This window comes from Oncorhynchus gorbuscha, linkage group LG06 (assembly GCF_021184085.1).
Source record: "Oncorhynchus gorbuscha isolate QuinsamMale2020 ecotype Even-year linkage group LG06, OgorEven_v1.0, whole genome shotgun sequence".
NCBI lineage: Eukaryota > Metazoa > Chordata > Actinopteri > Salmoniformes > Salmonidae > Oncorhynchus > Oncorhynchus gorbuscha.
Window position 1 is genome coordinate 33,812,658 of NC_060178.1, and position 27,482 is coordinate 33,840,139.

General features: G+C 46.1%; 1 protein-coding gene across 8 annotated transcripts in view; it reads right to left on the reverse strand.

The window, feature by feature from the left end:
• LOC124037882 (carboxyl-terminal PDZ ligand of neuronal nitric oxide synthase protein-like) overlaps positions 1–27,482 on the reverse strand; it is a 259,421-nt gene that overhangs the window by 40,153 nt on the left and 191,786 nt on the right. For all 8 annotated transcript variants that reach the window (XM_046353077.1, XM_046353076.1, XM_046353075.1 and 5 more), the window contains one exon: positions 25,797–25,981. In XM_046353077.1, coding sequence (XP_046209033.1) covers positions 25,797–25,981 — 185 coding nt within the window. The remainder of the gene's footprint in view (positions 1–25,796; positions 25,982–27,482) is intronic.

Consider the following 27,482-nt stretch of genomic DNA (forward strand, 5'->3'; position numbering starts at 1 on the left):
TCTTGAACTGCACTGTTGTTTAAGGGCTTGTAAGTAAGCATTTCACAATAAGATCTCCACTTGTTGCATTCGGGACATGTGACAAATAAAGTTTGATTCGATTTAAGACTACATATATAAATATTTCCATCTCTTTCCTGGGTAGATTCTCAGAGATAGACATAAACACACGTGGTTTCAGGGTGGTTTGACTTACTCTATGTCTTGGGGAGAAATGCATTAAACCTGTGGTTTTTGAACAAGGGCCCTCCAGCCTCTGTTGTTTAGCGAAATACCAACACATTCAGTCAAAGCACTCTGGACCACACACACTGAGAACAGCAAAGAGACGAATTTGCTGAATAAAACCCATTATAATTTTGCCTGAGGCTGTGCAATATCCCACGGGCATCAGGAGACAGACAGATGTACACGTACATGCTCACACATAGATTCCAAGCAGTTATTATGAGCTAACAACAACACGCTAACAGGCCTACTGAATAGATTACCAAACTTTGTCTGATCCACCACCTCCCAAGTGTGTTTAACTCAATAGAAAGAGAAAACATTCGTCCTTTTGCAGAGAATGCTAAATGTGTTTACAGCAATCTAGCCCCAATTTGAGTGGAAACATAATTTGTTTTTATTATAAGGTAAACAAATGAGGAGAATAACATGGGTTCTGAGTTTGTGTTCTGAGGAGAATTACAACTACAACTCCTTATATGGTCAAGAAGAAGAAAAACAAAACACTTCCCAAATACCCCTAATTATTTTTTAACATGGCCAATGTTACACGCTCCCTCCCTGCTCCCTTCCACCCCCTCTGCAGCATCTGTAGGCTACTTCTGCCCTTCAAAGGGGAGATCAGATGATTTGATGTGAGACAGTCATGGACATCACAGTACAAATTGAGGTTCCCTTCCAAGTTTCCACTCCTTCCTTTCAGAAAACACTGAAGTACTCTCATCTCCTTCCCTTCAGAATGCACACTGCATGTTCCAATTCAAGTCTCCCTCCCTGGCTATGGGTGCCCTGAGGGCCCTTAAGTGCTGTGGCCCTCTGCCTTTCAGTCTGGGCCGAGAGAGAGCGAGAGCAAGAAAATCAGGGTTCTGGGGCTAGTGTTGTAGCAACAGATGGCAGTGTATATAAGGCAGTATGTGCATGTGTTTACTCCCCCCAGTCCCCTCAAATGTCCTTGGCAGCAGCAGTAATCTGCCCATCCTTCTCTCTGCCACCACATCCACCCAGCACCACAGCCCAACGGAGGGAGGAAGGAGAAGAAAGAGAGAGGAAGTAATGGACCCCTGAGATAGAGAAGGAAGGCTGGCTCTCTCATCCTTTAACAGTGATTACTAGCTGCTCTCTGCTATTTATGCTATTCTGACAACCTGGATCCACCCACAGCACCAATAGCACACTCAGAACTGTGTTTGAGTGTGTGTGGGAAACAGAGTGTGAGTGGCAGTAGCTAGGGGGTAGTGGAGTGGGACTAGGTAGGAGTGGATTAGGGGTTGGGTGAGGGATGTCAGTGGTGTGTGATAGTGGATCAAAGTCAGCTGCATACAGAGAACTAGGACTACAAGCTACTTTGAAGCAGGGAGAAAATGGCTAGGAAGTCATCAACAAAGCACCTCTGAAGTGTCACTCCCTCCCATATTCCGGCTGTCCAGGACAGGAAAAGACCACTGGATAAAGGAATAGGCAGGCACGTGCACAGATAGGGCTTTACCTGTGAAGGGGACATGCCACTTTTCCCTTTCAGCCTCCAAAGTGCCCCTTTGTGGTGGTGGTATAATCCCTCCCCCATTTCTTTGTTGGTTTAATTAAAAAACAAAATAATGTAATTGTTGTTTGGAACCCACTGCCCGCAAGTCATTGCCAAGGTCGCTACCACACACCGCGTCCGTTGGTTGCACCTGTTGATCTGCCCCGTACGCTAGCCCGGTTTCTAAACATGAATGGCTTGAGAGATGTGGTCACCAGTCGAGTGTGTGTAGCTAGCTACCTGGTATAAATATTAACATCAATATTCGGTCTGGTTGGCTGACACACAGCAGAGAGAGGCAGAAAGACAGAGGTAAATCACAAATCAGTAAAATAAATCAAGCTAGCTAACTAGCAGATTTACATCAGCTGATAGCCCACCCTCTTCTCCCGATGTCAATCGTGTCTTTAAGAGGCACTGTAAGTAGCTTGCTTACAATTTGTGATGATGTTAACCTATGCAGCCAATAGTAGATCTGCACTATTGTCTAGGATTGACATGTCCAACCGGTAATACACTCCTGTCCCCCATGGACCGGTTCGTCCATAAAGCATCCTCCATTCTCCACATCATCCTCAACTAGCTTTAATGGCGGGCATTTGAAACACAATTTGGGGATTTTCTGACAATTTAGGATGTTGTAAACTGTGTTACAGTTGTGTGTGTGTGTGTGTGTGTGTGTGTGTGTGTGTGTGTGTGTGTGTGTGTGTGTGTGTGTGTGCACTCCATCAAAACAACCCTACGCAGACACACACCTGTATCCCAGCTGAAAATAATTTCAGTTTCAATCCTGTTCTTCCCTGGCTAAACAAAACTAATGAGTGTGACCTTATAGCATCAATACTGCCTTTATACTGTGACAGGAGAGATGGTCTCTCACAAGTGAATCTGTAGGAGAGCGGATACACCTGGATAATATAGAACACACACACACTTAAACAGTCACTGCCATTAGAGAACTCTCCTAAAATCCTTAGCCTGTTGAGTGTAAGGAGCAGTATTTTGATGTTTGGATGAAAAACGTACCCAAATTAAACTGCCTATTTCTCAGGCCCAGAAGCTAGAATGTGCCTATAATTGTCAGAACAGGATACAAAACACACTAAAGTTTCCATAACTGTCTCAATATTGTCTGTGAGTATAACAGAACTGATATTGCAGGCGAAAACCTGAGGAAAATCTAGGAAGTGCCTCTTATTTTGAAAGCTCCCTGTTCCATTGCATGCCTTCCCTCCACTTAAAGGGATATCAACCAGATTCCTTTTTCCTATGGCTTCCTCATGGTGTGAACAGTCTTTAGACATAGTTTCAGGCTTTTATTCTGAAAAGGAGCGAGAAAGATCACATTGCGTCAGTGGATGGCTGGGTGCCAGCAGCGTTTTGCATACGCCAACAGAGTGGAGCAGACATTTTACCTCTCACTCCTATTGAAAAAGCTAAGGTCCGGTTGAAATATTATCGATTGTACGTTGTAAAAACAACCTGAGGATTGATTATAAAAAAATGTTTGACATGTTTCTACGAACTTTACGGATACTATTTGGAATTTTCGTCTGCCCCATTGTGACCGCTCGAGCCTGTGGATTTCTGAACATAACGCGCCAACCAAATGGAGCAATTCAGCGGATGTTGATGAAAGTGATCCCGCTAACAGGAAGGGTGCATCAAGAAGTTAATGGAGCAATATTAAAATCATATTGTATTGGTCAAATGTTTCGTAAACAACAGGTGTAGACTAACAGTGAAATTCTTACTTACAGGCCCTTTCCAACAAAATAATAACATAAGGAGAAACAATGATTTGTCTATTTACATGGGGTACCAGTACCGAGTCGATGGGCAGGAGTACGAGGTACAGTGGTTCTTTAAAAGTTGCATCATACTGCAGCACACCTTCCGGGCTGCCGCAGAATTCTATGGCACGTTATTTAATTGTCAGACATTGTTACCATTAATGCTAGTTAGTGCTAGTTTGACCACTAGAGGGCCTTTGATAGCCTTCAATATTGTCTGTATTAGAGGATTGAAAACCTTTTTTTGTCAGAACATAGCATATGGGATTGATTTTAAGAAATTTTGCTTAATTAATCTGATTAATATTATGGTGTTTCTATTCCAAGAAAAACTAAAAACTAAACCCTCAGGGTTTCTGTTAGGATGGAACGGAAAACATGGCACTGTACAACGTGACGGTCAGGAGTAGGCTACAGTACTAAGAGCATAACATTTCCACATCCTAATTAGAGTCTAACCAATACCCAAATGACGATTCAGTGAAAATAAAAAATCTCATTGATTTATCAAGACCAATCCCCATGCTTGTCTCAGAGCAGTGCGAAACAGTTGACCACAGCAGGAAGGCTGTTGCTTCAAATCCTATTGCTTCTAACTTCAGTATGCCTTTTAAATAAATAGACCTACACCGCTTTTAACAGAACATTACTCAACACTAGTGAGACTCATGTCGCCTAAGGTAGGCCTACAGTATATTGAAAAAAAAAATTCAACGACGTGACTCTCCGCCAATAATTATATTTAGAGGATTGGAGGATTCTAAATTAATATCTAGGGGTAATTTTTCGTTAGGGCAAATCTGGTCTGTGAGAATATCTAAGGGGCTTTCATATAATTCTAAATTAATAAATAATAATAATAATAACACGCTTGTGAAAAACAGGGTTAATAATAATAATAATAATAATAATACTTTTTCCACCCTTTCCACTTGTTAAAGGTTCCAAATGCGAAAGTTTTTTAAAAATCAATTAGTATCTTTGGGTTTAACATAAATATTTGTTGTATTATTTGTTCTGACTTTTCTGGTGGATTAAACTGCAATTGCAACCAACTTTCTATGGCTTGTTTAAATAACAATATTTTGGAAATGATTTAGTTTCCAAATAACCTAAAGTGAGTGATAAAAACGAGGTGAATTGTATTTAATGCCAGTTTTTCATTTAGAATGATTGATTTGTGTCTTTAGAGGGAGAGAAACCAAAAGCCTACCGTCACCTCATGATCTTCCCGGTCGCAACCAGCACATGTTTTGAACCAGCATCTGTAGTAACACAGTGTGCACTGCAATGCAGTGTCTTAGACCGCTGCGCCACCCAGGCGCTGTATAACATGACCGGTCGGGAGTAGGCTACAGTACTACGGTAAGAGCAAAATAATAATTTAAATAAACTTTTCCACACCCTAATTGTAGTCTAAGTTTCTCTTAGAGTAAAAACCTTATTGTAACAACAGTTTTAGTAAGTAATACTGAGTTGTAACAAAATATAAGTGTATTTTTCGCCCATTCATTTTCAGTTATCGAGACACAGTAGATCCTTGGGACCCAAAAGCATAATCAGTGCTCTAACTCCACGTTGCGCTGGCCTGGAGCAATGAAGTAGTGACACAGGTTACGGTACTAAACCACAAATGACCTCTAAGTCCTGCAACATAATCGCAAAACGTTTAGTTGAGCAACCAGTGTAATTGAAGTAGATACAGTGGGTCCTCATTTAAAAGTTGCATCATGCAGCAGCACAGCTTGTGGGATGCTGCAGTATGGTATGTTGGAATGCATTACGTCATAGGTTTTTAATGAAGCTAGTTTTGCTAGTTGCTAGTTTTTACAGATGGTCTTTCAACATATTCCTTAGAATAACCACAACTCCATGCCCACCGATGACAATCAGCAATTACCCATTTGGGGAAAGTCTCCTTTCTATTTTATTCTGTTATATTCCATCATATTCATATTGTGAGGGGCTGGTGAATATAATCGTGTGATATTTGCTAAATTAACAAGTTCACTTTATTGACATGGGGCAACCATAGCCTCAACAACTAGGCATATACATCTATATAAATATAGATATACATCTATATAAATATAGATATACATCTATATAAATATAGATATACATAATATAGATAAACAGATAAATACATCTTAAAACATGCTATTTCAAATAAATTGTGCCATTGGTATAGAGGTCCTGGATGGCAGGATTTCGGCCCCAGTGATGTACTGGGCCGTAAGCACTACCCTTTGTAGCTTTGCGGTCGGTTGCCAAGCAGTTGACATACAAAGTGGTGCTGCAGCAAGTCAACAAGCTCTCAATTGTGCAGATTTAGAACGTTTTGGGGATCGGAGGGACCATGCCAAATCTTTTCAGCCTCCTGAGGGTGAAGAGGCGTTGTCATGCCTTTTCATAACTGTTCGTGTGTGTGGACCATGTTAATTCTTTAGTGATGTGTGCACCGAGGCACTTGAAGCTCTCGACCCGCTCTACTACAACCCCGTCGATGTGAATGAGGGTGTGTTTTGCCCTCCAATTCTTGTCGTCCACGATCAGCTCCTTTGTCTTGCTGACATTAAGGGAGAGGTTGTTGTCCTGGCACCAAACAATACTGAAATATCTTTAATGGTTATGTGGTGTGTGGAGTGATATACAGCCAGTCATGCTGTCATATCTGTAAAGTACTGTAAAATATATTTTTGAAATCTGTATTCTTTGGCTATTCTGTCCTAATGAATAAAGAAAGCCCTGTGTGTCTGTCTGTGACATTAATATTGATGACTGTCTGATATTACTGGCCTGCTCAACACAGCACAACTCATGTATTATTAATGCAAAGGGGTCCATTCCCTTAGAGTTGTGTGTGCCTGTGGCCATGTTAAAATATGGTATCTGACACAGTGAGAAGGACACAGTGCTGTTGAAATGAGCAGAACACAGATCAAAAATATAAACGCAACATGCAATAATTTCCATGATTTTACTGAGTTCCAGTTCATATAAGGAAATCAGTCAGTTAAACTCTATTAATTTGGCCCTAATCTATGGATTTCACATGACTGGGAATATAGATTTGCATCCCGCAGGTGAAGAAGCCGGATGTGGAGAGCCTGGGCTGACATGGTTACACGTGGTCTGTGGTTGTGAGGCCAGTTGGACATACTGCCAAATATTCTAAAACGAGGCTTATGGTAGATAAATGAACATTAAATTCTCTGGCAAAAGCTCTGGTGGACATTCCTACAGTCAGCATGCCAATTGCATGCGCTCTCAAAACTTGAGACATCTGTGGCTTTGTGTTATGTGACAAAACTGCACATTTTAGAGTGGCCTTTTATTGTCCCCAGCACAATGTGCACCTCTGTAATGATCATGCTGCTTCTTGATATGCCAAATCTTTCCAGTGGAAGGATTATCTTGGCAAAGGAGAAATGCTCACTAACAGGGACGTAAAAAATGTGTTGACAAAATTTGAGAGAAATAAGCATTTTGTGCATATGGAACATTTCTGGAATCTTTTATTTCAGCTCATTGAAACATGGGACGAACACTTTACATGCGTTTATAATTTTGTTCAGTATAATTCCATGCAGCGCTACAGGGAGAGTTTCTCCCGGACTCAACACTCTCTCCTAGGACAGTAGTTCCCAAACTGTGGGGCGCGCCCCAGAGGGGTCATCGGGGGGGCTTTAAACTTACTCTTGAAAGTCATAATAGTAGAGTGCACAAGGTGAAATTTCTAAATTGGGTATTGCATCATCAGTTTGTCCCCGGTGTTCGCAAGAGCGATTTATAACTGGTCAGAAATGTCCAGATCAACTAGCCCATGTCAGCTAAGGTTTTTTTATGATGTTTCTTAAGCCCATAGATATTGTTGTCATTTTTTTGTTACTCAAATATCACATGAATATACGTGTGCATGGGATGTTCCCCATTGCTGGAAGGGGGGCCCCGAATGAAAAAGTTTGGGAACCCTGTCCTAGGAGACAGAACTGTCCCATTTAGTGTTGGACTGATCATTCTGCTTTAATTAGCTTGGCCAAACTAAGTTTGGAGGGGTCTTTTTCTAATATGTGTGGGCCAATCTAATATGTGTGGGCCAATCATCTTCCTTAGATTTAAGATGTGGTTACAAGTTGAGGAAGAGCCGATCCAATCTACTAATCTACTGACGGAACGCAAGAGGTGGCTAACAACAGACCTCCATCCTATGCTAGCTTGCTAGCGATGGCCTGGCTAGCTGTCTAAATCGCCGTGACACCCAACCAACCTCTCCACTCACTGGACCCTTTTGATCACTCGACTAAGCATGCCTCTCCTTAATGTCAATATGTCTTGACCATTGCTGTTCTGGTTAGTGTTTTTTGGATTATTTCACTGTAGAGCCTCTAGTCCTGCTCACTATACCTTATCCAACCTATTAGTTCCACCACCCACTCATGCAATGACATCTCCTGGTTTCAATGATGTTTCTAGAGACAATAACTCTCTCTTCATCACTCAATACCTAGGTTTACCTCCACTGTATTCACATCCTACCATACCTTTGTCTGTACATTATACCTTGATGCTATTTTATCACCCCCAGAAACCCCCTTTTACTCTCTGTTCCAGACGTTTTAGACGACCGATTCTTATTGCTTTTAGCCGCACCCTTATTCTACTCCTCCTATGTTCCTCTGGCGATGTAGAGGTGAATCCAGGCCCTGCAGTGCCTAGCTCCACTCCTATTCCCCAGGCGCTCTCTTTTGACGACTTCTGTAACCGTAATAGCCTTGGTTTCATGCATGTTAACATTAGAAGCCTCCTCCCTAAGTTTGTTCTATTCACTGCTTTAGCACACTCTGCCAACCCGGATGTTCTAGCTGTGTCTGAATCCTGGCTTAGGAAGACCACCAAAAATTCTGAAATTTTAATTCCAAACTACAACATTTTCAGACAAGATAGAACTGCTAAAGGGGGTGGTGTTGCAATCTACTGCAAAGATAGCCTGCAGAGTTCTGTCCTACTATCCATGTCTGTACCCAAACAATTTGAACTTCTACTTTTAAAAATCCACCTCTCTAAAAACAAGTCTCTCACCGTTGCCACCTGCTATAGACCACCCTCTGCCCCCAGCTGTGCTCTGGACACCATATGTGAACTGATTGCCCCCCATCTATCTTCAGAGCTCGTGCTGCTAGGCGACCTAAACTGGAACATGCTTAACACCCCAGCCATCCTACAATCTAAACTTGATGCCCTCAATCTCACACAAATTATCAATGAACCTACCAGGTACCTCCCCAAAGCCTTAAACACGGGCACCCTCATAGATATCATCCTAACCAACTTCCCCTCTAAATACACCTCTGCTGTCTTCAACCAAGATCTCAGCGATCACTGCCTGCATCCGTAATGGGTCAGCGGTCAAACGACCTCCACTCATCCCTGTAAAACGCTCCCTGAAACACTTCAGCGAGCAGGCCTTTCTAATCGACCTGGCCGGGGTATCCTGGAAGGATATTGATCTCATCCCGTCAGTAGAGGATGCCTGGATATTTTTTTAAATGCCTTCCTAACCATCTTAAATAAACATGCCCCATTCAAGACATGTAGAACCAGGAACAGATATAGCCCTTGGTTCTCCCCAGACCTGACTGCCCTTAACCAACACAAAAATATCCTATGGCGTTCTGCATTTGCATCGAACAGCCCCTGTGATATGCAGCTGTTCAGGGAAGCTAGAAACCATTATACACAGGCAGTTAGAAAAGCCAAGCTAGCTTTTTCAAGTAGAAATTTGCTTCCTGCAACACTAACTCAAAAAAGTTCTGGGATACTGTAAAGTCCATGGAGAATAAGAACACCTCCTCCCAGCTGCCCATTGCACTGAAGATAGGAAACACTGTCACCACTGATAAATCCACTATAATTGAGAATTTCAATAAGCATTTTTTCTACGGCTGGCCATGCTTTCCACCTGGCTACTCCTACCCCGGTCAACAGCACTGCACCCCCAACAGCAACTCACCCAAGCCTTCCCCATTTCTCCTTCTCCCAAATCCATTCAGCTGATGTTCTGAAAGAGCGGCAAAATCTGGACCCCTACAAATCAGCCGGGCTAGACAATCTGGACCCTTTCTTTCTAAAATTATCTGCCGAAATTTTTGCCACCCCTAATACTAGCCTATTCATCCTCTCTTTCGTGTCGTCTGAGATTCCCAAAGATTGGAAAGCAGCTGCGGTCATCCCCCTCTTCGAAGGGGGACACACTCTTGACCCAAACTGCTACAGACCTATATCTATCCTACCATGCCTTTCTAAGGTCTTCGAAAGCCAAGTCAACAAACAGATTACCGACCATTTAGAATCTCACCATACCTTCTTTGCTATGCAATCTGGTTTCAGAGCTGGTCATGGGTGCACCTCAGCCACGCTCAAGGTCCTAAATGATATCTTAACCGCCATTGATAACAAACATTACTGTGCAGCCGTATTCATTGATCTGGCAAAGGCTTTCGACTCTGTCAATCACCACATCCTCATCGGCAGACTCGACAGCCTTGGTTTCTCAAATGATTGCCTCGCCTGGTTCACCAACTACTTCTCTGATAGAGTTCAGTGCGTCAAATCGGAGGGTCTGCTGTCCGGACCTCTGGCAGTCTCTATGGGGGTGCCACAGGGTTCAATTCTTGGACCGACTCTCTTCTCTGTTTACATCAATGAGGTCGCTCTTGCTGCTGATGAGTCTCTGATCCACCTCTACGCAGACGACACCATTCTCTATACTTCCGGCCCTTCTTTGGACACTGTGTTAACAACCCTCCAGGCAAGCTTCAATGCCATACAACTCTCCTTCCGTGGCCTCCAATTGCTCTTAAATACAAGTAAAACTAAATGCATGCTCTTCAACCGATCGCTACCTGCACCTACCCGCCTGTCCAACATCACTGCTCTGGACGGCTCTGACTTAGAATACGTGGACAACTACAAATACTTAGGTGTCTGGTTAGACTGTAAACTCTCCTTCCAGACCCATATCAAACAGCTCCAATCCAAAAATAAATCTAGAATTGGCTTCCTATTTCGCAACAAAGCATCCTTCACTCATGATGTCAAACATACCCTTGTAAAACTGACCATCCTACCAATCCTCGACTTTGGCGATGTCATTTACAAAATAGCCTCCAATACCCTACTCAACCAATTGGATGCAGTCTATCACAGTGCAATCAGTTTTGTCACCAAAGCCCCATATACTACCCACCATTGCGAACTGTACGCTCTCGTTGGCTGGCCCTCGCTTCATACTCGTCGCCAAACCCACTGCCTCCATGTCATCTACAAGACCCTGCTAGGTAAAGTCCCCCCTTATCTCAGCTCGCTGGTCACCATAGCATCTCCCACCTGTAGCACACGCTCCAGCAGGTACATCTCTCTAGTCACCCCCAAAACCAATTCTTTCTTTGGCCGCCTCTCCTTCCAGTTCTCTGCTGCCAATGACTGGAACGAACTACAAAAATCTCTGAAACTGGAAACACTTATCTCCCTCACTAGCTTTAAGCACCAACTGTCGGAGCAGCTTAATCACAGATTACTGCACCTGTACATAGCCCACCTATAATTTAGCCCAAACAACTACCTCTTTCCCAACTGTATTTAATTTATTGATTTATTTTGCTCCTTTGCACCCCATTATTTTTTATTTCTACTTTGCACATTCTTCCATTGCAAAACTACCATTCCAGTGTTTTACTTGCTATATTGTATTTACTTTGCCACCATGGCCTTTTTTGCCTTTACCTCCCTTCTCACCTCATTTGCTCACATTGTATATAGACTTGTTTATACTGTATTATTGACTGTATGTTTGTTTTACTCCATGTGTGTCACGCCCTGGTCGAAGTATTTTGTGTTTATCTTCATGTATTGATTGGGTCAGGCCAGGGTGTGGCATGGGTTTTTGTATGTGGTGTGTATATATTGGGATTGTAGCTAGTGGGGTGATCTAGCAAAGTCTCATGGCTGTCTGGAGTGGTTCTCAATCAGAGGCAGGTGTTTATCATTGTCTCTGATTGGGAACCATATTTAGGCAGCCATATTCTTTGAGTTTGTCGTGGGTGATTGTCCTTAGTGTCCTTGTTCCTGTCTATGTGTTAGTGTACACAAGTATAGGCTGTTTCGGTTTTCGTTACGTTTATTGTTTTTTTGTAGTGTTTGTATTTAGATTTGTGTTATGTTTGTTTATTAAATTATGGATCGCAATCTACACGCTGCATTTTGGTCTGACTCTCCTTCACCACAAGAGAACCGTTACAGAATCACCCACCACACCCGGACCAAGCAGCGTGGTAACAGGCAACAGCAGCAGCAGGAGCAGCGCGACAAGAATTTCTGGACTTGGGAGGAAATCCTCGACGGGAGAGGACCCTGGGATAAACCAGGGGAGTGTAGCCGCCCCATGGTCCAGCGAGAGAAGGACTGGACATGGGAGGACGAACTGGACAGTGAAGGACCTTGGGCTCAGCCTGGAGAATATCGCTGTCCCAAGGAAGAACTGGAGGCGGTAAAAGCGGAGAAGCGGTGGTATGAGGAGGCAGCACGGCGACGCGGATGGAAGCCTGAGAGTTAGCCCCAAAAATGTATTGGGGGGGGCTCACAGGGAGTATGGCTACGCTAGGTAGGAGACCTACGCTAACTTCCTGTGGTTACCGGGGGGCTAGAGAGACCGGGCAGGCACCGTGTTATGCAGTGGTGCGCACGGTGTCCCCAGTGCGGGTGCATAGCCCGGTGCGGTATATTCCAGCTCCGCGTATCGGCCGGGCTAGATTGAACGTCGAGCCAAATGCCATGAAGCCGGCTCTACACATCTGGTCCCCAGTGCGTCTCCTTGGGCCGGCTTACATGGCACCAGCCTTGCGCTTGGTGTCTCCGGTTTGCCTACATAGCCCAGTACGGGCTATTCCACCTCGCCGCACTGGCAGGGCGACCGAGAGTATTCAACCAGGTAAGGTTGAGCAGGCGCGGTGCTCAAGAGCTCCAGTGCACCTGCACGGTCCGGTCTATCCAGTACCACCTCCACACCGCAGCCCTCCGGTAGAAGCTCCCCGCACCAGGCTTCCTGTGCGTGTCCTCGGTTCAGTACCACCAGTGCCAGCACCACACATCAGGCCTACAGTGCGCTTCGCCTGTTCAGCGCAGCCAGAGCCTTTCTCCTCTCCAGTGCTGTCGGAGTATCCCGCCTGTTCAGCGCAGCCAGCGCTTTCCTCCACTCCTGCGCTGCCGGAGTCTCCCGCCTGTTCAGCGCAGCCTGAGCTGCCAGGCTGCATGGAGCAGCCTGAGCTACCAGCCTGCATGGAGCAGCCAGAGCTGTCAGTCTGCATGGAGCAGCCAGAGCTGTCAGTCTGCATGGAGCAGCCAGAGCTGTCAGTCTGCATGGAGCAGCCAGAGCTGTCAGTCTGCATGAAGCAGCCAGAGCTGTCAGTCTGCATGGAGCAGCCATAGCTGTCAGTCTGCATGAAGCAGCCAGAGCTGCCAGTCTGCAAGGAGCTGCCAGTCTGCAAGGAGCTGTCAGTCTGCAAGGAGCTGCCAGTCTGCACGGAGCAGCCAGATCTTTCAGTCTGCCAGGATCCGCCAGTCAGCCAGACTCTTCCAGATCCGCCAGTCAGCCAGACTCTTCCAGATCCGCCAGTCAGCCAGACTCTTCCAGATCCGCCAGTCAGCCAGACTCTTCCAGATCCGCCAGTCAGCCAGACTCTTCCAGATCCGCCAGTCAGCCAGACGCTTCCAGATCCGCCAGTCAGCCAGACGCTTCCAGATCCGCCAGTCAGCCAGACGCTTCCAGATCCGCCAGTCAGCCAGACGCTTCCAGATCCGCCAGTCAGCCAGACGCTTCCAGATCCGCCAGTCAGCCAGACGCTTCCAGATCCGCCAGTCAGCCAGACGCTTCCAGATCCGCCAGTCAGCCAGACTCTTCCAGATCCGCCAGTCAGCCAGACTCTTCCAGATCCGCCAGTCAGCCAGACTCTTCCAGATCCGCCAGTCAGCCAGACTCTTCCAGATCCGCCAGTCAGCCAGACTCTTCCAGATCCGCCAGTCAGCCAGACTCTTCCAGATCCGCCAGTCAGCCAGACTCTTCCAGATCCGCCAGTCAGCCAGACTCTTCCAGATCCTCCAGTCAGCCAGACTCTTCCATATCCGCCAGTCAGCCAGACTCTTCCATATCCGCCAGTCAGCCAGACTCTTCCAGATCCGCCAGACTCTTCCAGATCCGCCAGTCAGCCAGACTCTTCCAGATCCGCCAGTCAGCCAGACTCTCCCAGATCCGCCAGTCTGCCAGACTCTCCCAGATCCGCCAGTCTGCCAGACTCTCCCAGATCCGCCAGTCTGCCAGACTCTTCCAGATCCGCCAGTCTGCCAGACTCTTCCAGATCCGCCAGTCTGCCAGACTCTTCCAGATCCGCCAGTCTGCCAGACTCTTCCAGATCCGCCAGTCTGCCAGACTCTTCCAGATCCGCCAGTCAGCCAGACTCTTCCAGATCCGCCAGTCAACCAGACTCTTCCAGATCTGCCAGTCAACCAGACTCTTCCAGATCCGCCAGTCAGCCTGGATCTGCCAGAACTGCCAGTCGGCCAGGATATGCCAGTCGGCCAGGATCTGCCAGTCAGCCAGGATCTTCCAGATCCGGCCGTCAACCAGACCCCTCCAGATCTGCCAGTCAACCAGACTCTTCCCGATCCGCCAGTCAGCCGATATCTGCCAGAACTGCCAGTCGGCCAGGATCCGCCAGTCGGCCAGGATCCGCCAGTCGGCCAGGGTCTGCTGAAACCACCAGCCAGCCAGGATCTCGTAGATCTATCTGTCTGCCTGAGGGGGGGGTTCTGTCACGCCCTGGTCGAAGTATTTTGTGTTAACCTTCATGTATTGGGTCAGGCCAGGGTGTGGCATGGGTTTTTGTATGTGGTGTGTATATATTGGGATTGTAGCTAGTGGGGTGATCTAGCAAAGTCTATGGCTGTCTGGAGTGGTTCTCACTCAGAGGCAGGTGTTTATCGTTGTCTCTGATTGGGAACCATATTCTTTGAGTTTGTCGTGGGTGATTGTCCTTAGTGTCCTTGTTCCTGTCTATGTGTTAGTGTACTCAAGTATAGGCTGTTTCGGTTTTCGTTACGTTTGTTTTTTATTGTTTATATTTAGATTCGTGTTACGTTTGTTTATTAAATTATGGATCGCAATCTACACGCTGCATTTTGGTCCGACTCTCCTTCACCACAAGAGAACCGTTACAATGTGTAACTCTGTGTCGTTGTAATTGTAATTGTAAATGAGAACTTGTTCTCAACTTGCCTACCTGGTTAAATAAAGGTGGGGAAAAAAAAAAAAAGTGAAGACGTCATTCATGACAGATTTTTACGACAGGGTTACACAAACGGGAGGAAAGGCCACAACAGCATGCCAGCACAGCAGCACCTTCAAACTATTTCTATATCTCTAATGTTTCTGTCACGACTTCCACCGACGTCAGTCCCTCTCCTGGTCGACGTCACCGGCTTTCTAGCCATCGCTGATCCACTTTTCAATTTCCATTTTTTTTCTTTCTTTACGCACCCGTTTTCAATTCCCCAATTACATGTTCATTATTTAACCCTCTGTTTCCCCATGTATGTTTGTTGTATTGTGGTCCATATTGTGGGTAATTGGTAATTCTCTTGTATTTTGATGACTTTGAGTAAAGTTACTTTTATTTACTCATCTCTGCTGTTCTGCGCCTGACCTCCTCTGCACCAGCTACACACAGACCCTTACAGTTTCAGTGTTGTTAATGGATGTCAGGCTGAGTGGTTGTTTCACACTGAACACCCCATCTTCCTGATTCCTCAGCTATGAGGTGAAAACAATAATAAGCTTCGGAAAATTGAGAGAGACAGAGAGAGAAAGACAGAGAGAGAGATAGACCACCCCCCCCAGTATCTGAGTGAGCAGCAGCACCCCAGTTCCCGGCAGTAGAACATTTCAGAGCCCATTTGTTGGACAGTGTGTAAGCAGTACGCTCCATTAAAACACACCTGCAGGCATCTGAACAAGAAACAAGAGGCAATGAGTTGAGTAGAAACAGACTGCTTGAAACTGTTTGTTCTACAACCCACATCCAGATCACAGCAGAGTTCAAAGTTCAGGGACAGCACTAGTAGCATCTACAGTAAACAACCCAATAAAACCCACTCCAATACAAAAAGAGTGCAAAGCACAGTCTTGTCTGTAAACTCAATATCTGGTAAATAAGTGTCACTAGAAAACTAAAGAAGAAGATGAACAGCCACATTGATTGGTGTAAAAATGACATTTTCCCCTTTTAATTTTCTCACCTCTTAATTCAGGTGAATTAAGTTTCCATTTCATCTTCTTACCCCAGGGGACAGAGAATCTAAGGACTGTGTCTTTAATCCACAACACTAGTCTTGGCGTCTTGCAAGTTGTTCACATGATGTCATTGGATTGATTTTTGGCTGTGACGAAGAAGTGGTTGGAAGTAAAAGGCATTGTCAAATTAATGAGACCTGACAGGAGAAAATAGACCTTAAGGTCTTTGGCTCCTTTCCTTTCATGAGCTTTCAGAAAACCCACAGTGGATAAGTTATACACCCCCACACATACGTACACGCACAAACGCACACACAAACACACTGACTCAAGGGGGTGATCGAGGCCTTTCTTAACCCTCTGTTGTTGTAGTGATTTCACGCCATGTTGGTTCCAATCAGATCCATATAGAACACTCCGTCGCCATAACTCTCTGTCTTTAATAGGATTTAAGGATACACTTCACCTCACAGACCTCCATTTACCCCCTCTATAATAATACATGCTTCTGCAACTGACAACTAAGAGGTTCAGTAGAAATTTCTACCTGCAGCTTGAAGCAAGAATGCTGCATAAGCACATTTTAGGCCTATTTTTATGTTTGTTTGTGTTAACTAAGTGAAAACTATTGTCATTTACATTATGACATTTCAATGGAATGTTTATGTTACATGTTAACTACATGTACACTTTTGTAGCACTTTATAATAACACCACGTAATAAAGGATGTATAATGGATTGGTAAATAGGTTATTATGTATTAATCATTACTCCATTCATAAGACATTTAATATAGGTCCTTACAAACCATTTACTAATCATTAGTTAAGTTGAGTGACCAGTGAAATTCCTCACAAAAAGATGGACATGCCATTGGTAGACATTACAGCAGTACCTGATTGTCACACCTTGGTCTTAGTATTTTGTGTTTTCTTTCTTTATTTGGTCAGGGTTTGTGTGTGTTTTTTGTCCTGGGGTTTTGTGGGGTGTCTAATTAGTCTATGGCTGCCTGAGGCGGTTCTCAATCAGAGTCAGGTGATTATCATTGTCTCTGATTGGGAGCCATATTTAGGCAGCCATATTCTGTGAGTGTTTCGTGGGTGATTGTTCCTGTCTTTGTGTTTGTTGTCACAAGAGGGCTGTATAGGTTTTCGCGTTTCGTTTGCTGTTTTGTATATATTATTGTTATTTCATGTATCGTATATTTCCATTAAAGAACATGAGTAACCACCACACCGCATTTTGGTCCGCTCCTCTTTCAACAGACGAACGCCGTTACAGAATCACCCACCACACCCGGACCGAGCAGCGTGGTGACAGGCAGCGACAGCAGAAGCAGCGAAAAGAGGAACGGACATGGGAGGATGAATTGTTCGGAGAAGGACCCTGGGATCAGCCTGGAGAATATCACCGCCCCAAAGAAGAACTGGAGGCGGCGAGAGCTGAGAGGCGCTGGTATGAGGAGAAGCAACAGCGGCAGCAGGAGCAACAATATCGGGACTACACTACTTGGGAGGAAATAGACAGGTGGACGGTCGACCCAGAGAGAGTGCCGGAGCCCGCCTGAGATTCGCTGGAGCAGTGCGAAGAGGGTTATAGGAGAATGGAGTTGGAGAGACAAGCACGGCGGCGCAAAAGGAAGCCCAAGAGTCAGCCCCAAAAAAATATTGGGGGGGGGGGGGCTCAGGGAGAGTGTGGCAGAGTCAGGGTTCAGACCTGAGCCAACTCCCCCCTGTTTACCGTAAGGAGCCATGGATGTTATCGGAGCTAACGGCGAAGCTGAGGGCTGAGTCTGAGAGGGTCGAGGAATTATTGGACAGAATGGAGGAGAGTGAACAGATGGGAGATGAGGAGACACCCGAGGAGTTGTTAATGGAATTGGAGGAGAGTGAAGAGAGAGAGCAGTTGATTTGGCGTAGTATGCAAGATAGTCGCCCGACGGAGCGTGTCGGGGATTTGATGGCACCTGGGTCAGCGCTCCATACTCGTCCTGATGTGCGTGTTAGTCGGCTGGTGAAAATTGTGCCAGCCTCACGCACTAGGCCTCCTGTGTACCTACCTAGCCTCGCAAGTCCTGTGCCAGCCCTGCTCTCAGGCTCTCCAGTACACCTTCATGGTCCGGTCCATCCTGTGCCACCTTCACACACCAGTCCTCCGGTGGCAGCTCCCCGCACCAGGCTTCCTGTGCGTGTCCTCAGTCCAGTACCACCAGTTCCAGCACCACAAACCAGGCCTTCAGTGCGCCTCGCCTATTCAGCGCAGCCAGAGCCTTTCTCCTCTCCAGTGCTGTCGGAGTATCCCGCCTGTTCAGCACAGCCAGCGCTTTCCTCCACTCCTGCGCTGCCGGAGTCTCCCGCCTGTTCAGCGCAGCCTGAGCTGCCAGGCTGCATGGAGCAGCCTGAGCTACCAGCCTGCATAGAGCAGCCTGAGCTGTCAGCCTGCATGGAGCAGCCAGAGCTGTCAGCCTGCATGGAGCAGCCAGAGCTGTCAGCCTGCATGGAGCAGCCAGAGCTGTCAGCCTGCATGGAGCAGCCAGAGCTGTCAGTTTGCATGGAGCAGCCAGAGCTGTCAGTTTGCATGGAGCAGCCAGAGCTGTCAGTCTGCATGGAGCAGCCAGAGCTGTCAGTCTGCATGGAGCAGCCAGAGCTGTCAGTCTGCATGGAGCAGCCAGAGCTGCCAGTCTGCATGGAGCAGCCAGAGCAGCTAGATCCGCCAGTCAGCCAGACTCTTCCAGATCTGCCAGTCAGCCAGACTCTTACAGATCTGCCAGTCAACCAGACTCTTCCAGATCTGCCAGTCAGCCATTATCTTCCAGATCTGCCAGTCAACCAGACTCTTCCAGATCTGCCAGTCAACCAGACTCTTCCAGATCTGCCAGTCAACCAGACTCTTCCAGATCTGCCAGTCAACCAGACTCTTCCAGATCTGCCAGTCAACCAGACTCTTCCAGATCTGCCAGTCAACCAGACTCTTCCAGATCCGCCAGCCAGCCAGGATCTGCCGGAGCCAACTACCTGCCTGAGCTTCCTCTCAGTGCCGGGCTTCCCCTCAGTGCCGGGCTTCCCCTCAGTGCCGGGCTTCCCCTCAGTGCCGAGCTGCCCCTCAGTCCCGAGCTGCCCCTCAGTCCCGAGCTGCCCCTCAGTCCCGAGCTGCCCCTCAGTCCCGAGCTGCCCCTCAGTCCCGAGCTGCCCCTCAGTCACGAGCTGCCCCTCAGTCATGAGCTGCCCCTCAGTCACGAGCTGCCCCTCAGTCCAGTGGGGTTCTGGGTGAGGACTACTAGGCCATGGTCGGCGGCGAAATAAACATGTTTAGCAGGTGGACTATCCCAGGACGCGAGGGGGAGGAACGAAGACATTTATGGAGTGGGGTCCACATCCCGAGCCGGAGCCGCCACCATGGACAGACGCCCACGTTTCGCTTGTTGTTTTGTATATATTATTGTTATTTCATGTATCGTATATTTCCATTAAAGAACACCACGCCGCATTTTGGTCCGCTCCTCTTTCAAAGTCTCTGAATAATAATAATCTATATATATTTATTATTATTTTACCTGGTAGCTACCAGTTGGATACCACGAAATTGGGGAGAACACAGGGTAATAAAATAATAATAAATATATATAGATTATTATTATTATTCAAGGATGTACAGTCTTGTCTCATCACTGCAACTCCCGTACGGACTCGGGACAGGCAGAACACAACCCAACCAAGTCGCACTACTTCTTGACACAATGCCCACTTAACCCGGAAGCCAGCCGCACCAATGTGTCAGAGGAAACACCATGCACATGGCGACCGTGGCAGCATGCACTGCGCCTGGCCCACCACAGGAGTCGCTTGTGCGCGATGAGACAAGGACATCCCTGCTGGCCAAACCCTCCCCTATCCCAGACAACGCTGGGCAAATTGTGCACCGCCCCATGGGTCTCCCGGTCGCGGCTGGCTGCGACAGAGCCTGGACTCTAACCCAGAATCTAGTGGCACACGGTAATTGGCCTTAGACCACTGCGCCACTCGGGAGGCCCAACCATTGATATGTTCTGGGGTAGGGCCTGTCATTACATTTTGTCAGCCAGTGATTGTCTTCATGGTAATTGACCATTAATTAACATAAACACATTTAGCATCTCGTGGATTTCACACACAGCCTACACAATGCTGTTGCAGAACATCTACATTCTAATAAATCAATTTAATATAGCCCACACCATCACAATAGATCCACAATGTTTTTATGCAAGTCTAAAAAACATGATATGAAGAAAATGTAGCCTATTTCAGAAGAATGTCCATATGGCATATTCCCAGATGATCTTATGTTAGGCTCTGATCTGGCTATGCCATATGGCTGTGGGCTACACCAATTAATTTAGCAGATTTGCTTACAATTCTGTGGCATTATTTTATATTATTTTATAACATGAAGAATACAATTGAACCTAGCTGAATAAAATAAAAAGGATATTTCCTTCAAACGATTTCCGAGGGAGTGCACACATGCAGCTATTCTGTGTTATCAAAGAAACAGGTCCTCCTATATGCATAACTTTATTTGTGATACAAACGTTAGGCTATACGTTTTGATTTTTAATACATTCTTAGGCTACATTATGCGACAGTAATGATGATTTGAAAAAAGTTGCATGAAAGGCATGGGCTCTCTCTGTTTCTTGTGCAGTGTCACGCCTTGGTCATTGTATTTTGTGTTTTTGTTATATGTTTGGGTAGGCCAGGGTGTGACATGGGTTTATATGTTGTTTTTCGTATTGGGGTTTGTAGTATTTGGGATCGCGGCTGATTAGGGGTGTTGTATAGGCTTGGCTGCCTGAGGCGATTCTCAATCAGTCAGGTGATTCTCGTTGTCTCTGATTGGGAACCGTATTTAGGCAGCCTGAGTTTCACTTTGTATTTCGTGGGTGATTGTTCCTGTCTCTGTGTTGTAGTCACCAGATAGGCTGTAATTAGTTTCACGTTCCGTTCTGTTGTTTTTGTATTTAGTATCAGTTATTTCATGTACCGCGTTTTCTTTCATTAAAGTCATGAGTAACCAACACGCTGCATTTCGGTCCGACTCTCTTCAACAGACGAACTCCATTACAGAATCACCCACACTCACGGACCGAGCAGTGTGTAAACTGGCAGGAGCGAAAAGAGGACGTTATCGACGGTAGAGGCATGGAGTATACGACGTGGGAAGAAATTGACAGGTGGGCGGCCGACCCAGAGAGAGTACAGGCGCCCGCCTGGGATTCGCTTCAGCAGTGCGAAGAGGGCTAAAGACACGCCGGGTAAAACGGAGAGGCGCTGGTATAAACAGGCAGCGACAGCTGAAGCAGCAAAAGGTGGATGAATTATTCGGAGAATGGACATGGGAAGACGTGTTGGATGGTAAAGTTTGTTACACTTGGGAGGAGATATTGGCCGGAAGAGATCGCCTTCCATGGGAACAGGTGGAGGCACTAAGGAGAGCAGAGGCAGCCGGAGTTAGGAGCCGACGATACGAGGGAACACGGTTGGCAAGGAAACCCGAAAAGCAGCCCCAAAAAATTATTGGGAGGGGGGCTAGAAAGGTGTATGGTTATGCCAGGTAGGAGACCGGCGCAAACTCCCTGTGCTCACCGTTGGGCTAGAGAGACCGGGCAGGCACCGTGTTATGCTATGGAGCGCACAGTGTTTTCAGTGCGGGAGCATAGCCCGGTGCGGCACATACCAGCTCTTCCTATTGGCCGGGCTAGAGTGGGCATCGAGCCAGGTAAGCTTGGGCAGGCTCGGTGCTCAAGAGCTCCAGTGCGCCTGCACGGTCCGGTCTATCCAGAGCCACCTCCACACACCAGTCCTCCGGTAGCAGCTCCCCGCACCAGGCTTCTTGTGCGTGTCCTCGATCCAGTACCACCAGTTCCAGCACCACGCACCAGGCCTCCAGTGCGCCTCGCCTGTTCAGCGCAGCCAGCGCTTTTCTCCTTTCCTGCGCTGTCGGAGTCTCCCGCCTGTTTAGCGCAGCCAGAGCCTTTCTCCTCTCCTGCTCTGCCAGAGTCTCCCGTCTGCCCAGCTCAGCCAGTGCCGCCAGTCTGCCCAGCTCCGCCAGTGCTCCCAGTCTGCCCAGCTCCACCAGTGCTCCCAGTCTGCCCAGCGCCGCCAGTGCTCCCAGTCTGCCCAGCGCCGCCAGTGCTCCCAGTCTGCCCAGCGCCGCCAGTGCTCCCAGTCTGCCCAGCGCCGCCAGTGCTCCCAGTCTGCCCAGCGCCGCCAGTCTGCCCAGCGCCGCCAGTGCTCCCAGTCTGCCCAGCGCCGCCAGTCAGCCCAGCGCCGCCAGACAACCAGTCTCTTCCAGATCTGCCAGACAACCAGTCTCTTCCAGATCTGCCAGACAACCAGTCTCTTCCAGACTTGCCAGACAACCAGTCTCTTCCAGACTTGCCAGACAACCAGTCTCTTCCAGATCTGCCAGACAACCAGTCTCTTCCAGATCTGCCAGACAACCAGTCTCTTCCAGATCTGTCAGACAACCAGTCTCTTCCAGATCTGTCAGACAACCAGTCTCTTCCAGATCTGTCAGACAACCAGAATCTTCCAGATCTGCTTGTCAACCTGAATCTTCCAGTTCCGCCAGCCAGCCAGGATTTACCGGAGCCTACTACCTGCCTGAGCTTCCTCTCAGTACTGGGGTTCCTCTCAGTACTGGGCTTCCTCTCAGTACTGGGTTTCCTCTCAGTCCCGGGCTGCCCCTATGTCCCGAGCTGCCCCTCTGTCCCGAGCTGCCCCTCTGTCCCGAGCTGCCCCTCTGTCCCGAGATGCTGTCCCGAGCCCCTCTGTCCCGAGATGCCCCTCTGTCCCGAGCCCCTCAGTCCCGAGATGCCCCTCAGTCCCGAGATGCCCCTCAGTCCCGAGATGCCCCTCAGTCCCGAGATGCCCCTCAGTCACGAGCTGCTCCTCAGATATGTGGGGATTTGGGTGAGGACTATTAGGCCATGGTCGGTGGAGAGGGTGGATTATCCCAGGACGCGAAGGGGAGGAACAAGGACATTAATGGAGTGGGGTCCACGTCCCAAGCCGGAACCGACACCATGGACAGACGCCCACCCGGACCCTCCCTATGCTTTTGAGGTGCGTCCGGGAGTCCGCACCCTAGGGGGGGGTTCTGTCACGCCTTGGTCATTGTATTTTGTGTTTTTGTTATATGTTTGGGTAGGCCAGGGTGTGACATGGGTTTATATGTTGTTTTTCGTATTGGTTGTTTGTAGTATTTGGGATCGCGGCTGATTAGGGGTGTTGTATAGGCTTGGCTGCCTGAGGCGATTCTCAATCAGACAGGTGATTCTCGTTGTCTCTGATTGGGAACCGTATTTAGGCAGCCTGAGTTTCGCTTTGTATTTCGTGGGTGATTGTTCCTGTTTCTGTGTTGTAGTCACCAGATAGGCTGTAATTAGTTTCACGTTCCATTCTGTTGTTTTTGTATTTAGTATCAGTTATTTCATGTACCGCGTTTTCTTTCATTAAAGTCATGAGTAACCAACACGCTGCATTTCGGTCCGACTCTCTTTCTTCAACAGACGAACGCCGTTACACGCAGGCTGCACACACGTCATCAGTTTCTCATTCCTCATTCACAATTTGACAAGCACTTGATCATTTTCTCACTCATCACACTATTCGTAATTTAATCTGGTCTTTACATATAGCCTATGGGTGGAATTAGTTTTGATTTCGAATAGCCCACAAAAAAAAACGTAATCCGCAGCCTGCACTCGAATAGCAAATGGAGGTTTGTGGTTACGTTTTTTAATATGCAAGCATAGGCAGTCCGTCCATAAGGCTACGGGAAGCTTTTCCTAATGGAAATGTAATTAAATTGTTAAAATGATATAGCCTAATTAGCCTACTCCTGTCTATACAGAAATAAAGAAACTAATTCAAACAGGCTACTAAAGCATGATTTGGCCACAGAGGATCATTAGCTGTTTAAATTTTGTTTTAAATCGGCGTTTTCCAAACTCGGTCCTCGTGACCCCAAGGGGTGCTTATTTTAGTTTTTACCCTAACACTACACAGCTGATTCAAATTATCAAAGCTTGATGATTAGTTGGATCAGCTGTGTAGTACTAGGGCAAAAACCAAAACATGCAAACCGTTGGTAAAGCAAATTGTTAGTGCTGTAAAGAGAGGACAATGAAAAGACTAATCTGTCTTTTAATTATACAAATTCTAAATTTAACTGAGCAAACAACAGTATAGCACTAAAATAGCGAATGGAGGACGTTTTTTCCTGCGGTTCATTTTCATAACAGCCAGGTAGGCTATACTCCTGTTGTAAAATGGAGTAATGTGATTAATATTAGGAACGTTGAGAAATAAATATAGTAGGCCTAGCCTATAGAAAGCTGATGGGATCATCATCTTTTTAATAGAGGCCATGAAAACTCTGTTTTCTCACGTAATTGCATAGCTTATAGACATTTTGCACAACATCTTGCACAACATGAGCTCATTGATTTTCTAATGGATTTGCGTTGATGTCAGAGCGTTTAGAGGGACAATCGCTAATTACCAGGCGAAAAATGCGTCACATAAATATGTGTATGTGACTAATAAAATGTGATTTGATAAGTAACAGGCCATTAGTGATTGGCAGTTAGCAAGTTTGGTAGGCTACTATTGACCATCAGCAGCATCAGTGTGTAGTTTTGGAGAAGCCTCGTTACCATGACTAAATGGTCACATGGAATTTGACTGCGGCCATGACTCGTGACCGCCGGTGGGGTGGTAATATGGTCACCCTAACAGCTATATTCTAGGGGCTATTTCGAGACCTTAAGCAGGATCAGGTACTGTTGGAATGTTTACCAGTGGCATGTCCATCTTTTTGTGAGAAATTACACTGGTCACTTAAAAGAGTAAAAAAAGTAAATAGCCAACACGTTAGATGAGGCCACACAAAAATGACGAAAAAAATACCCAATGGATTATTCGGACCTATATTAAACATCTCATGAATCATTATTAAATACTTTAAAAGTTGTTTCTAAATGTGTGAATAACTAGGTTACTAATATTTACAAATGTGGGCGTAACAATGAATAAATTATGAAAAAATGACTTACTAATCCATTATAAATGCTTCATTATGAGGAGTTATTATGAAGCGCTACCTAAACTTCTGATAAGGCAGAAAACAGCGTGGCTAATTAGGTTAACTAACTAAGTGTTACCTAAGGGTAAAAACATTTTAACTTCATGCTAAATACATACTAAATATTCTGGTAAAAACAGACAGGAAAAAGACAGCTCACAATATATCACTCTCCAGTCCAGTCAGAGGGATAAAGCTATAGATAGAGCCGCAAACGAGTCATGCCACCCCATATAGTGGTCTCTAGATAGAACACACAATCATGCTTTCACAATGTCCAAGCAGTCTTGGTAGCAATATTTTATTGTCTTCGATCCAAGAATAGCAATATCACCCGATATAACTCAATCTGTCGTAACAGACAAGGCAGTGTGTGTGTGTGTGTGTGTGTGTTTTCTCCCTGTCTCACAAAAGCAGTATGTATCACCCTACATAACAACCTATACATAGGCCACACATGATTGTTTTCCGCTACCTCAAGCCATTATTACACAGGCCACGAGATATTGCATTTCCCTGGTCGAAGCAATCTATAGATGGACCAATGGTATTGTGTTACCTGGACTAAGCAATCTATACAGTAGATAGATGAATGGTATTGTATTTCAGTGGTACAAGCAATAATGACCATCCATTACTGTGTTCTCTCATTCCAGGACTTAGTTAGTATATGCATGCAAATATACTTTTAGCCTTCTTGGGCTGCAACCCTGTCCCCTTTCTTCACCACCAAACATACCCGAACCACACCCCCAAAACACATACATACAGCCATCATACCTTCTTGTCGAGGTTGTTGAGGTGTGTGTGGTGAGTCTTGGCAGTAGCGTACACTCCGTCCAGGTCAGTGACCCCGCGGTTAAACTCCTCGACCGTACTGTCCGGTAATGGTAAGGGAGCCTCCTCAGCATCAATGTCTGTTTCCTCAGCAACCACCGATTTCTCCGCTCCTGTTAACTCACGGGCTGTAAGAACAAACACATCAACACATTATTAAAGAAATGCCTCATCACCACGCCATGTTAAATAGTTGCCATAGAAGGAGGGTCAATGGAATAATAGACTTTGTTGTTGGAAAGAAAGTTTCTACACCAAAAGATGAGGGCAGGATGAGATGCGCTTCATTATGGTGTTCTCCTGTGGCTCTCCTGTTCTTCCAGCTCACAATTAACTCTCCAGATAATCCCACTGGCAGAGCTCAGAGACTCGTGTGGTTTATACCAGTGGAACAGACAGAGAACAGGGGATCAGCTCACATGTGTGTTTGTGTGTGTCAGTGTTAATTCCGTCAACAAAAATTGTGAGAAACATTTTAACACACATTTTTCAGTGGCAATTGACGAGACTATAACGGAATAAATAGACCCAGACAAAACTATAACTAAACAAAACATTTTTTCATTTCAGTTGACTAAAATGAAATAACTCTCTGTGACTAAATCCGGACTACCAAGTGGACTGGACAAGAGTTTTTGGAGAGATTGAAAGCTTTTTAGTGATGAGCACAATTAACATTAGCAGGACAGACGCGCAGCTTTACAAAATGAGCAGAATTGAGTTTAATAGTAAAACAACAGTCTATTTATGTTTTTCTCTCCCTTGAGTATAGAAAAGTAGGCTGTCATTTGAATTTGTAATCTCGCTCAACCCTCCCACTTTCCTCACTGCATTTCATAGCCAAGTTCTGTAGCCAAGGTAGCCAAGGCTTCCAATTTTCCTCAGAGAAAACAGCTTGATTCTAGCCCTTACCATTGAAAAGATATGACCCATAATACCAGTGCCATATTCTACTGTGCATTGGAATGCCATATTTTATATTCAAATCAAATTGTATTGGTCACATACACGTGCTTAGCAGACGTTATTGCAGGTGTAGCAAAATGCTTGCGTTTCTAGCTCCGACAGTGCAGTAATATCTAACAAGTAATAAATGATCTAACAATTTCACAACATAAACCCAATACACAAATCTAAGTAAAGGAATGGAATTAAGAAAATATAAATATATGGAGAAGTAATGTCAGAGCGGCATAGACTAAGATACATTAGAATAGAATACAGTATATACATGTGGAGATGAGTAATGCAAAATATGTAAACATTATTAAAGTGACTAGTGTTCCATTTATCAAAGTGGTCAGTAATTTCAAGTCTATGTACATAGGCAGCAGCCTCTAATGTGCTAGTGTGCTAGAGAAGCTGTTTTTTAGTCTCCTGGTCCCAGCTTTGATGCACCAGTACTGGCCTCGCCTTCTGGATGATAGTGGGGTGAACAGACATCGGGTGCTGTAGGTGTCCTGGAGGGCAGATAGTTTGCCCCGTTGGGCAAACCGCACCAACCTCTGGAGAGCCCTGCGGTTGTGGGTGGTGCAGTTGCTGTACCAAGCGGTGATACAGGCCAACAGGAGGCTCTCAATTGTGCATCTGTAAAAGTTTGTGAGGGTTTTAGGTGCCAAGCTAAATTTC